This window comes from Nicotiana tomentosiformis, chromosome 12, assembly GCF_000390325.3.
Source record: "Nicotiana tomentosiformis chromosome 12, ASM39032v3, whole genome shotgun sequence".
NCBI classification, from domain to species: Eukaryota; Viridiplantae; Streptophyta; class Magnoliopsida; order Solanales; family Solanaceae; genus Nicotiana; species Nicotiana tomentosiformis.
In genome coordinates this window covers 117,635,900-117,648,892 of record NC_090823.1, presented here as the reverse complement: position 1 = coordinate 117,648,892, position 12,993 = coordinate 117,635,900, and the positions used below count along the sequence as shown (strand labels likewise).

The 12,993-nt window shown below is 33.6% G+C and overlaps 1 protein-coding gene across 1 annotated transcript; it reads right to left on the bottom strand.

Moving 5' to 3' along the window:
* Positions 1 to 3,003: 3,003 nt before the first annotated feature.
* LOC104116213 (DEAD-box ATP-dependent RNA helicase 20) lies at positions 3,004 to 9,297 on the bottom strand. The gene is made up of 10 exons (XM_009627027.4): positions 9,096 to 9,297; positions 7,981 to 8,237; positions 6,647 to 6,826; positions 6,336 to 6,497; positions 6,036 to 6,190; positions 5,261 to 5,353; positions 4,984 to 5,069; positions 4,637 to 4,863; positions 3,847 to 4,077; positions 3,004 to 3,426 (listed from the first exon to the last, which is right to left on the bottom strand). Exons 1-10 carry the CDS (start codon positions 9,149 to 9,151, stop codon positions 3,368 to 3,370), a joined length of 1,506 nt encoding a protein of 501 aa, XP_009625322.1. The 5' UTR covers positions 9,152 to 9,297; the 3' UTR covers positions 3,004 to 3,367.
* Between the last annotated feature and the right edge of the window lie 3,696 nt (positions 9,298 to 12,993).

The window sequence follows — 12,993 nt, the reverse complement described above, 5'->3', positions numbered from 1 at the left end:
TAAAATAAAGTTTATTATGAAATAATATAACATATATTACACTAATATTCAAAAAGTTGTCACATTTGGTTTTATATTTGTTGAAGTAATTCTTTCCAAATTTATTTTATACTTGAGGGAGTAATATATCTCTTCGATTTTTTTTTAAAATATATATTATCTAATTTTATTTACTTGTAGGCTATAGAGTATCTGACTTCGTATCCAACATATCTATCTGCACATGGTCATCACCAAGAGGAGTCTTGAATTGTCTATCACACAAATAAGAATTATTAATACGAAAAAGTGGTTTCAAACAAAGAACACAATTCAAAGAAGAAAAAGATTATATAAACTAAAATTTAATCGATTTTAAAGTCCTAAATATTAGGACTTTCAACATAATTCAAATAATTAAGGAAAATTTAATAAATAAAATTTTGGTTGATTTTAAATCCATAAATATTAAAAATAGTTAAATTATAACTTTTTTCCAATGAAATCTATTTATTTTTACCCTTTAAAATAGTTTTCACATAAGATAAAATAATTATTAAATTATTTCTCTAAAAATTACAAATTTAAAATCAACTAAAATTTTGCATATTAAATCCTTCAGTGTTTGAACTTCTATGCCATAAGTCATAATATATAGGGCTCACGCATTCTATAAGCATGAAGAACCGAAACAACATATTTTCTCTTATGAGAAAAAGAAAACTTAAGGCTCAGCAAGATGCAATTTTCTTCGTTGACCAATGAAAAAAGAAAGATGTCATCGTGGGTCCTAATTTTAATTAAAAAACATATCCTAACTTATAGACGAAATATGTTCTTAACGAATTGTCATTATTTTTTAATTATTTCAACAAATGATAATTTTTGATATTTTTATATATTTAATTATTTAGCAAATACTATTTCATATCAAATAGATATCAGTATCGCTCATTCAATTACAAAAAACATTAAGAAAAGAGGAAGAAACTTAAAAACCAAGAAGAAAAATAAAAACTTTAGTACTCATGTAGGTTTAACCAAAAACAATTGTGCAACACACAACAGAAAGGCATACAATAGCAAATACTATTTCAGATTAAATAGATATCAGTACCGCTCATTCAGTTATAAAAAAACATTAAGAAAAGAGGAAAAAACTTAAAAATCAGGTATAAAGAAGAATAAAAACTTGACTACTCATGTAGGTTTAACCCAAAAAGTTTGTGCAACACACAACAGAAAAACATACATTACAAATTTTTTAATTAAACTTCAATGAAAAAGGGTAAACAAATATTTACTGAAGATAAATTTTAAACTGATATTGGTACATGGGATATCATAAATAAAAATCAAAACTGACAAGCACAAAAAAATTATCTCCACATACGTTCACGTTATCAAGGCTTTATGATAAAAAATATGAAATACTGACTCCTTTTATAGAAGTGTTTAGCTCCCTATTTTAAACGGTTATGATTTTAAAATTGTAGAAAACCTAACTTCTTTTGTTGTGTGTATCCTTCGGCAATTTTAGTAAAAGAAGACTAAACCTAAACTAACATTAATTGATGCTTCTTGTTCGATTTTGGCAAAAGAATACCAAGCCTAAAGCAAAAATAAATGCTGCTTCTGATTTCGTTTTGGTTTAAAATTCTAGACAACAAAAAATTAACTTTGTAACCTACGGAAATTATTATAAGTACTAAAAGAATACTAAACCTAGTGTCATTAATTGTTGTTCCTTATTTACTTTTGGTTTAGAATTCTAGAACACCAAAAAGTGGCTTTAATTATGATAAAGCAAACTAAATCCAGACTAACATTAATTGCTCGGCAATTCTAGTTAAAGAATCCTAATCTAAAATGACACTAATTACGGTAGAAAAATATAATGCTAAAACCTAAAGTGACATAAATTGTTGGGCAATTTAATTTTGGTTTTCTCGAAATACCTTTTTGTATTATAATTACGAATTTATCCAACATAAATTGTACTTACAAAGGGCAAAAAAGACGAACGATATTTCGCTAAGGGTCTTCGTGCTTTTAATATAGTATATATATAAATAATTTTATTTTTCTTAACAGAAATGGGTAATGAGCACACTTTCCGGTTTCCACCAGTGCCTATCACCGTCCGCCTCCCACAAAGGCACATGAAGAAGACCGAACTACACATTAAGGGGTTGTTTGGTAATTGATATAAGTAATAATAATCTCAGGATTAGATGCAAAATTATTTTATCATGTATTTAGTTAAACTTTTGAATACGAGATTAATAATCCCTGAATAATTAATCTCACAATTAAGTATTAATCCCGAGATTAATTAATCTTGTAATGCACTAAAATGACAAAGATGCCTTTCTACAAGACTCTTCCCCCAAAATCTTTTAAATGATCTAAGATTGAAATAAAAATAAATATTTATCCCAACTTATCTAGTATACACCACCAAACACATTTACATTATACCTCATATATCTCATTTTTAGTCTAATAAATCAAACATCTTCCAATAAAAATATATTCACCAAATAATCTCATCATTATTTAATCCCTATATTATACCCCAAAATAACTTGCTCTCCTACCAAACGACCCCTAAGAAATATCAAGATGGTGTAAAGGGTGATTGACCGCGGTTATCTAGAAGATATCTGTAAAATTCATGCACTGAATCAAAAAAGAAAAAATCGTGGATCCTGCATATATATAATTTAATACGCAAAATCCATCAGATCATTCATATATGAACAAACAGTGTAATGATTTCTACAAAATGCATAGCACATGCAATAAGAAAATCATAATGCTTATACATCTGGTTAATTATCCTGGAGTATAGATGAACAACATACATAGTATTATCCCACATCGTCGGATCTGAAGAGGATAGTGTGTACGCAGACCTTACCCCTACCTTGTGAAGGTAGAGATGTTTCCAATAGACCCTCGGCTCAGGAAAACATAAGCACCACATCCTGGGAGTATAGATGATGACTAGTAACTCGAGCATTAGAGCTAGTTAAACTTCTATAATTACTCGTAATAGCTATGGACTGATCTTGCAACATACCCTGTGGCATTAGCACAGGATTACTAAAACGCTTAGCTACATTACTATTCTACAGATGAATCAATGTGCATCGATCGTGTGTTGGAGGAATTTGTCAGTTACAAGAAAAAGAAAACAATATCAAATAACGACTGTTAACTTTTTCATCTTCTACTGACATAATTCAAACATATTATACGTGCAAGATAAATAAGGTCCTGGTTTTTGCTAGAAGAGTAGCTTTCCATCAGCTGACCAAAATTACTAGCTTTGAAAGGAAATGCAACATTTGCATGATTTGCCTTCGATGATACCCAGTCTGTTTTAGCTCCATTGCCTATTGCCTCCATAACCCCTTCCACGGTCTCGAAAACCCCCAAGACCTAGTCATAAAAGAAAATCAATAAGATGAAAGCATAGATAGTAAAGCACAGAGATGTTCACAGTCACTATATGGTTCTTTTCATAGCCAATCACGTTATTAACAGCAAACACATCCTACTGGAAAGTCAATTGACCAGGAAACACATCATAAGGCCAACTATCATCTTTTTCTCTTCTTTTGGGTGGGGGGGGGGGGGGGGTTGAGAGGAATTAAGAATAAGTTCAATATTTTATCCATCTCTTCCATAGAAGAACAGACAGCAGAATTTTGTTAACAGTCCATGGGAATTTAGTCTTTTGACACCTCAACCAAATACTAGACATACAGAAATCCCACCTGGCAGGAGATTCTACTAGTGTGTTGCTATGATGAACCACAAAAAATCAAATTTATTTCCATATACAGCCAATAGACTAACCTGGAGGGGGAGGAGCACCACGTCCCATTTTTGCCAGTTCAGGACTGACCTTCTGTCCAGCCTCCTCAAGAATGTTAATAAGGTCCTTCGCGAACCTAGCATTCGCCGCGGTAAAGTAGGTGTATGCTGTCCCTGATGCACCAGCCCTTCCCGTTCTACCAATGCGATGAACATAGTCCTCCAGCGATCCAGGAAAATCATAGTTGATTACAAATTTTACATCCTTCACATCTGTACCAATTCAAATTTTATAATGTCTGTAAAATGTTTCATAGTAGTTCCAACTTGGTTATGGTAAAAATTTACTGCTTTCTCCCTAAGACAATGTTAAAAGGCCTTCAGAGATAGGAGTGCACTCAACTCCCTAATTAAAGTGATATCCATTTTTCTGTACTCCAGAACAATTTATCATGCTAGCCATACCGTTCTAGCACAGAGAATCTTTTTGATATTAGCCTTTGCTCATTGTACCAAAGTATGTGAGGGTATACTAGCAAACAATACATATGGAGCATTCAGACAATACCAAGTGCCAACAAGAGTTATTTCTGTTCATATATTAAAACTGCAAAATTGTCCGTGTTATCCACAAGATGCTGCTACACAGAAAAAGCCTGAATATCTTCTTCGCATCAGATGGCCAAAAAATTAGAGATTGCCGATCTATGAAAATATGATTGCACAATTATAGACGGTAACAATGCCATAGACAGAGAGAAACACGTATAACAATGAGCATTAAATGGTTATATTTATAGAGGCTGATAGAGTTTCCTTGTGCTAGGCATACCTAGACCTCGAGCAGCAACATCTGTAGCTGTCATTATAGGAGACTTTCCAGCTTTGAATTCTGAAAGGACCCAATCTCTTTCTGCCTGACTCTTATCACCATGAATAGAAAGTGCAGGCCAACCATCCATCCGGAGCTGCCGAGTTACTTGGTCACACCCCTTTTTGGTATCCATGAATATTAAAATCCGACTACCATCCATAATATCTTCCAGCAACTTTACTAATCTGAATTTACAAAACAAGTTTAGTTCGATGGGAGAATCTAATCAAATGTGAAGAATGTATGTTAAAAGGTTTTGAGGCCTGCAATACTTGAAATAAAAAAGTAAAGGGTGTTAACCATACTTATTATACTTCTGGCTCTCCGAGACAATTTCCACATGCTGGCGAATAGCATGATTAGCTTTCAGGTCAGCTGAACCAATAACCACCTGAGCAATTTTTCATAGAAAATAGTTAAAAGAGCGTAAAAATCACGTTCAAACTATTAATTCAAGAAAAATAGTGCATTCACTTTTCCTCTAGATGACAATAGAAAGAATTTCGGGCCACAACATAGTGATCAATATCCTCATTTTGTATAGGCTGAGGAACTGGATCAGAACCTTGAAAAGAAACTCACTTTGTATGCGTTTAAAAGGAACTGCCTTGCAAGCTGCTCAACTTCCTTGGGCCATGTGGCACTCCAATACAACGTTTGACGATCTGGACGTATCTGCAGAACCATTGAACCATAGAAACAACATCCCAAGAATGAACAATGTCCAAGTGGGAGGAAAGAGGATAAATATTACACTTATTAACTTGACAGGAATAACATCTCTTCTCTGAATGCTTTGTATTGTCCAGATAAATAGAAAAAATACAAGAAGAAATTTCTTTCAGTATTTTTAGTCCTTCTGAATGTGAGAAATTATCAATCAAACTCCAGAACTAAAAGGTTGGAGGGAGTAACAAGAGCTAAAAGTCAAAGTTCTCTATTTTGTTTTAATCAAGAAGTCAAAGTTGTCTCTTCTGAGAGAGAGTACCTTCTTTACACTGACAAAAGCTAGTTGTTTCATCAGATTTGAACAAGAATATGATGGAATAAACACTATAATGGTAGTAAAATTTAACTGCAGAAGATCCCGGCCAAATCATAGAACCTTGTTGGTAATCACTTGTTCGCGAATCAAACTTTTTGGTTAACAAACCAGACAGCAACCTTATAGAGGACACAGTTGCTTAAACAGCTTAAGAAATCCAATTCAAAGAGAACTTATAATTTATGCTGGGAACAAGAATTTAATCCAGTAAGCGAAGCAAGAACAGCTAGCAATTTAGAGAAATAGAAGACTGAAAATACTAAGACAAGGGAAACTCAATTTTGGATCCAACAGGTAATTACAGAAGCAAACCTGAGAAACAATTTTGCGGATTTGAGGTTCAAAACCCATGTCTAGCATGCGGTCAGCCTCGTCCAGCACGAGATATGTCACCCTTCGCAAATTTGTATTATTAGATTCTAGCATATCAATCAACCTTCCAGGTGTGGCAATAACAATTTCAACACCTATCAAATAAAAGTACATCGATTAGCTCCATTATGAAATGCAAATAATACAACAAAACTGAGAGAAGAAGAAGCTCTAGGATATACCCGATCCATCAACATCACGACACAGTAGTAAAGTCACGCTGAGCATATCACCACCTACCTTTCTGAAGATCACGAACCTGGGGCCCCTTTGGAACCCCACCATAAATGCAGGTATTCTTAATCCGTGACGATGCACCAAATTTAGTGGCTTCTTGTTGAATCTGAACAGCTAGTTCACGAGTTGGGGCTAACACTAAGACGATAGGACCATCTCCAGGAGCTTGAAAATAAGATTTGAACAAAAAAAAAAAAGAAATAGAGAAAGAAGAGTTGCATCAAAAATCACGCTATGCAACAAGAAGAAAGTAATGCTCGACAAGTATGAAGATGTATGTACTCATGAGTGAATGAGCTGCTCTGCACTTATACCTAAAAATGGCTGGGCATTAACGTGCACAATTGCGGGCAACAGATAAGCAAGTGTCTTCCCAGACCCTGTTTCTGCTATACCAATGAGATCACGGCCCTTCAAGGCCATAGGCCAACCTTGAGCTTGAATAGGTGTAGGTTCAGTGAAGCCAGCCTTTTCAATTTCTTGGATGACATAATCTGTAGTGGCACCAAGGAAACATAGAAAGGAGGGAAAAGAAGAACAAAAACGAAGTGCCATTCAACCAAAAGCTTGTGACATGCATAATAGGAAATATCGATGTGTACAAAACCCGTCAAATAGAACAGGAGACCTTTGAAAAATTGAAGATATTATGGAAACAATAATCAAATGGGGAAAAAAGTATCAATTGATGAGTTCAACATTAGAAGTCAGTGAATACCCCTTTTCACTAGATCTGCACAGCTCAATAACTCCGTAATCAAACATATTGATGATTTACAATGTTCAGATAAATCTTCACAACTTTTGCACGCATACTACTGAAACTTACATGCATGACTTCCATTATTCATTAACACTATCCTTCCATCTCCTATAAAATTGATTTAGTTCATATTCATGGGCAATTCCAAGTATCTATAGTTGAAGCCTGCACAAGTAATAAGAGACAACGATCGCCAGTACACTACTGCTACAATACTTCAGGTGTTCTGCATAACAGACCTTTGGACAAGTACCTCATCAGTTCCAAACAATACCAAGAGGATCCCACACTAAATATTCAGGAAATTGTACCAAGTAGCACCAAAACTGAGCTCTTGGAAGAAATTAGAACAATATCCTCTAATTAGAGGATCCCAACCTGTAATTAGGCCTATTGCACTGGCTTAGTGCAAATATTTATATTACATATTTACCCATTAAAAAAAATGAGTATACTCACAATAATGTTTCTGTTTTTGGGGAGTGGAGGACAGTGATATTATGGACGCTGCTTGGTTTAGAATTTAAGGTTTAAGCATAGCAATCAGTCTTATTTCACCAGCTTCAACGGATTACACACCCGCCATTCCAGATTGTGTTAAGCTTTCAAGTGACAGGAATGTGAATTTTTTCACACCATTACTGTATTTTTTTCTTCTTTTTTGATTAAAATACAGAGTATAACTTAAGTTTTTTGTTTTTTAACCGTTAAAGATAATATATTAATTTCAGCAATTACAAAGTGCTGTGGAAGTATTTAAAACAGTAGGCTACATTACGAGCTGAGTAGTGAGCTCAAAAAGTAAACCGTGGCCTCAATGTCACACTAAATTTTTCTGTTGAAGATTGGATAGTGGTATTATAAGGGCTATTTGCTTTAATATACCTGGAAATCCTACGTCATGAAAGGACTTTACAGGCTTGGGCACGTCACGGCCCTCAACAGTGATCTCCCGGCGTCGTCTATACTCTTCCACCTCACTTTCGGTCATTGCCGCGATGGACGGTGATTCAACATAGAAATTCTTCTCGAATGGAGTCAATCCATCCAAATCGACCTTCCGTGGCGAATCCTTACCCTCGTAATCTTTCCTGCTCGATGACGATGATCTATAACTCGAGCCCCCACCAAAGCCCGAGTCACTGCAAAATAATCCAAAATTTAAAAGATTTATATTCAAAGCAGCTAAAACCCTGACCATAATTACAGTCATCAAGAACTGCCGTATAAGAAAAAGTATAGATGAGTATGTCTAGTCTCTCCCGGGACCTAACCCCAACCAAGGGTAGCTAGGTGGGGAAGGATTCAGGAATGAGGAAACAATTCTCAAAGATCCCTTTTCCTTTGGGAGGGTACAAGAAGACAGGGGGAATGTACAGTAAAAGCTACGGGTTCAGTAACTCAAATGGTCAGTGGGTTCAGTGGCATTGCAAACCCATAAATTTCAAATCTTGGACCCGCCTTTGCAAGTAGAGTCATTTCCACTCAGTATTTCTTTTTAAGTAGTGTTCGATCGATTAATCCACAATTAATTACAGTTTATTGGAATCATACCCTAACTATAATTAGGGTCAACAAGAATATCATATATGAAAAGCCTATAATAGTATTATTTACAGGTATAACGGGAGATAATACAAAACTAAATACAGTTTTATTCAAAGCAGCTAAAACCACCATAATTACAGTCAATAAGAACTATCGCATATGAAATGCATACATGAATTTACACGTATAGCCGGAGATAATGCACAACTAAATGCGGTTTACCCAGAGCAGCTAAACCCTAACCATAATTACAGTCAATACAGAACTAAGTATCGCATATGGTCATATATGAGCGTTTGTACGTATAGCCGGAGATAATAAACAGCTAAATACAGTTTATTCAGAGCAGCTAAAACCCTAACCATAATTACAGTCTATAAGAGTTATCCAAATGAAGTGCGTATATTATACTTTATATGTATAGCCGGAGATTGCATAATTAGGGTTTTTACCTGCGACGGTCGCGGTAAGAGCCAGGGTCCGCCGGACGGCTATCATAGCCACTCATTTTCCGGCAACGTCGGAGGAGGATGTTTTAGGCTAGTGAATCGAAAAGGAAGCTTCTAGAAGAAAAATAGTGGTTTTGTATGCCAAAGAAGAATAGGCAATAGTAATGGGGGATATGCAAAATGTGATTTCACCGCCGTTGTTGCTTTGCTTCTGTTTTTGGTCGGTTTTATTTTGGTCCTTATTGACTGATCTACATTCAGTTTGGTCCCTTTCAGTTTTTTATTTATCTCGATTTCGTCCTCAATGTTTCAAATTGTCCATAAAATGGTCCCTTGAGTAAGCTGTCACAATGGGTCCAGGCGTCCAGCCCAGCGCAGCCAAGACTTATGGGCCAAAAAATTTGAACGGGAAAATGGTTAAAAGAAAACAGTTATTCACTCATATTATCCGTTAAAAAATAAGTTGGTTAATAACATTTTTAAAATTGATCAAATATTGATAAAAACTATATTATTCACTTAGGGCATCTCTAATCCTCCATCATTTCTCCATAACGGGGGCAGTTTTTGCCGTAATGGGGCTCCAATGCTCCCCTATTTTTGCCCCCAAAATGGGAATGAATAGTGTTATCTCAAATATGGAGCGACACTATTCATTTCCTCCATTACTATTCATCATTATTTTATTATTATTTTTATTATTTAACCCATTTAATTTATCTCTTTATATATACTTAATTATGTTTATGTAATATCTTTATAATATTAATTTTACATCATAACTTTGGCATTATAATTTTGATAAATTAATTTTTGTGCATTTATTATTTTTATGTAAAATTATAAGTTAATTTTATTATAAGTTATAATTGTACAAAAAATATATAATCATCTCAAAAAATGAATGATGCAAATATAAAATATTAGATGTTGCTAAAATTGAAAGGCGTGAATATAAAATATTAGATGTTGTTAAAATTGAAAAGTGACAATTAAAAATACATTAAAATTGGAAATACATGAAAATTAAAAATACATTAAATTAAAATACATAAAAATTGAAACTACGGTAAATAGCATAATAACTTAGTAAGGAGGTATGTCGTTTCCAGATACACCAAAATCATTATAGTATTGAGTGAATGGGGCCGAGGATTGTTGTGGTTGTGACTGTAAAAATTGTTGACTTCGTTTCGCAATTGTTGCAGTACCATCACATCTTTGGATAAAAGAAGTGTTACATGATATAATATATTAATAACTACATGTATTATACTGCACAACATAATAATGCACCAATTCAAGATAATTGGGAATGTTCACCTCCAACGGTTGAAATGGTAGTAGATAAAAATTACCGATTTGAACAAATTTTAGCTCGACACAAAAAAATTAAGGACAAAGATACTCATTTTGCACTTCGTAATGCATTAATAGATCATTTATGGGAGCATACTAGAGGTGGAAGTTAAATATTTATGTAACATTTAATATGAATTTTACCATAATGTAATATGTATTTAATTATCTTGTATCTCAATGATTTCACTTTTATTTGAATTATCCGTTAATATATATAATCTATAATATTTGATTACAAATTATATTATTTAAAAATTTATGGTATAAAATAATTTTATACCATAATTATATGTGATGAATATGTAAAGAAGAAAAAAAAAAGATAGAATTTCTTTAATAGAAATAAGAAAATAAAATTTAAATAAAAGATAATAATACAATATTAAAGAGAGAGAAGAATATAAAATGGAATATTCTTTTTGGAGTAAAAAATGGAGTAATGGTTGGAGTAACTTTACTCAATTTTGGAGTTTATTCCATTTTGGAGGAGAAAATGGAGGTAAGGGTTGGAGATGACCCTAGAAAGTAGATAATCAATGGATAACTAATGAGTTTAACTTTTACATTTATAAAGCCTCAAATTGGTGGTTCCTCAAGTTTGGGAGAGTAGGTATTCTCCCAAAAGTGATCATATTCAAGAAGTCATGGATATATGGATATCCATATTATCCGTCGATAATCACCTTTTCTATCCGTATTAAATATGGGACGGGTCGGATAATTTATCCATTTTTTATATTATCCGTTTTCGACATGCCCATATCCAACCAGACCCGCCCCGTTTGCCACCCCTAGCTAGGACGATCCCAGTTTCAAAAGGACCTTAACTCAGCCTTAAGCGAGCCGCGAGCTAGGACGGACTAGCCATTCATCTGTTTCTTTTTTCGTAAGAATTGTTTTTTTAATGTAAATTTGAATATAAAATTCTAATATAGTATAAGTAAGCAAAAATTACAAAAGCATAAATTTTTACAAGATAATACGTCAAAATTACATAAAACTTCATAATATTTAAGAAAGTCGACTTTATTTGCAAACATAAAGGTTTAGCTGTTAATAAAACTTTTAAGTTATCAGTTGGATTCCAAAAAATTACTAATCATAATCAAAATAACGGAAAAAATACTTCACAAAAAGAAACCTTAACCCAAACCATGGATACATACAAATCATATATCCCTACCCAATAGTCACATACATATAGAATATGGCTTAACGGAAAAAATAAACCGAAGCTTCCCAATAAACCAAGGTGAACTAGGGATGGCATAATACCGACCGAACTGATAATTTTGATTTATTTTGATCGGTTTGCGATTTATATTTTTTTAAAATTTGGTGTTCGGTTTTAGTATTTCGGTTAACCGAAAAAACAATTTTTTTTTTAAGTACGGGTTCTATTGCCGAAAGACCCCTCTTTAAAAATATGTTAAATGACACAACTACACAACTAAAGCTAATCAGATAACAACTAGTCAACTTCTTGTTAAATTTTCTAAAACAAACTTTCGGTCACTAACTTTTAAAAGTTTAAGTGATTGTTTCACATCAAGTCACTTTAAAAGAAGGGTATCTAAACAATCCAACCAGGAAATATTTTAGGGAGAAACTAAGAGTTTCTTCTACCAATGACCTGTTAGATTTTTCTATGTTCATTAGTGTTTTCTCGACAGATTTGTCGTGTTTGTTTCTCACCATAAAAGGGATATGTCCTTCTTAGCCCTCGTTCCCGTGTTAGTTGCCTTGTCAGTCATTTTGTTAGCTAAAAAAAAAAAGAAAAGAAAAAAGATAAGGAAACTCACGAAGCTTTTCTCAATTTCTAGCTTCAGTTTAACTGTCCGTTTCTTATGCTACCAAATTTATGGGGCATATAAAACTAGAATCCACATATAGAATTAAAACGTTATCATACGTTACAGATTCTCCTCCAATTGGCCATATTTGACAGCACCACGTAGGATAAATTACAACTGTTAGAATGGTCACAAAACAGAGATGGATTAGCATACCACTAGGGCAATGCAAAACTAGTTCAGTACAAAGATGGCATCACTTGTTAATAGTGAAGTAAAATGTCTCATTGAATAACAGAATAATTAGGAATCTAATGTACAATAACAAATTGGATGGAGGATAACACCACATAAATGGATGTGGCACATATTGTCACACTAGCACCGAAAAATAAAACCAAAAATAAAAAAGCGATAAATAAAACCGAAAATAACCGCATCAAACTGCAAGAAAATCGCACCGCACCGAAAATACTTTGGTTCGATTTTAGTTATTAAAATCGCAAACCGAAAAAATCGAGCCGAACTTCTACAAAACCGAACCGAACCGACGCCCACCCCTTAGGTGAACTGAATTCTTTTATTTTGCTGAAATAAATTTCGTTCTGCCAACAAAGTGCTGAGATTGTACAAAAATACAATAACAAATTCTAACTATGAGATAAAAAAAATATATAATTCAAGCATATTTGTTGAAATTATGTTCGAGCAACTCAACTCAAAAGACTGATTTGGTTAAGTGTTAT

What these genes read in the sequence shown, in the direction of transcription:
- LOC104116213 (XM_009627027.4), bottom strand. Translation starts at nt 9,151, where the DNA reads ATGAGTGGCTATGATAGCCGTCCGGCGGACCCTGGCTCTTACCGCGAC. An exon ending in TAATGCCCAGCCATTTTTAG is followed by an intron (nt 6,498 to 6,646) that starts GTATAAGTGCAG and finishes CTTATTTTCAAG; the next exon opens with CTCCTGGAGATGGTCCTATC. An exon ending in GGTTCGTGATCTTCAGAAAG is followed by an intron (nt 6,191 to 6,335) that starts GTAGGTGGTGAT and finishes TTTATTTGATAG; the next exon opens with GTGTTGAAATTGTTATTGCC.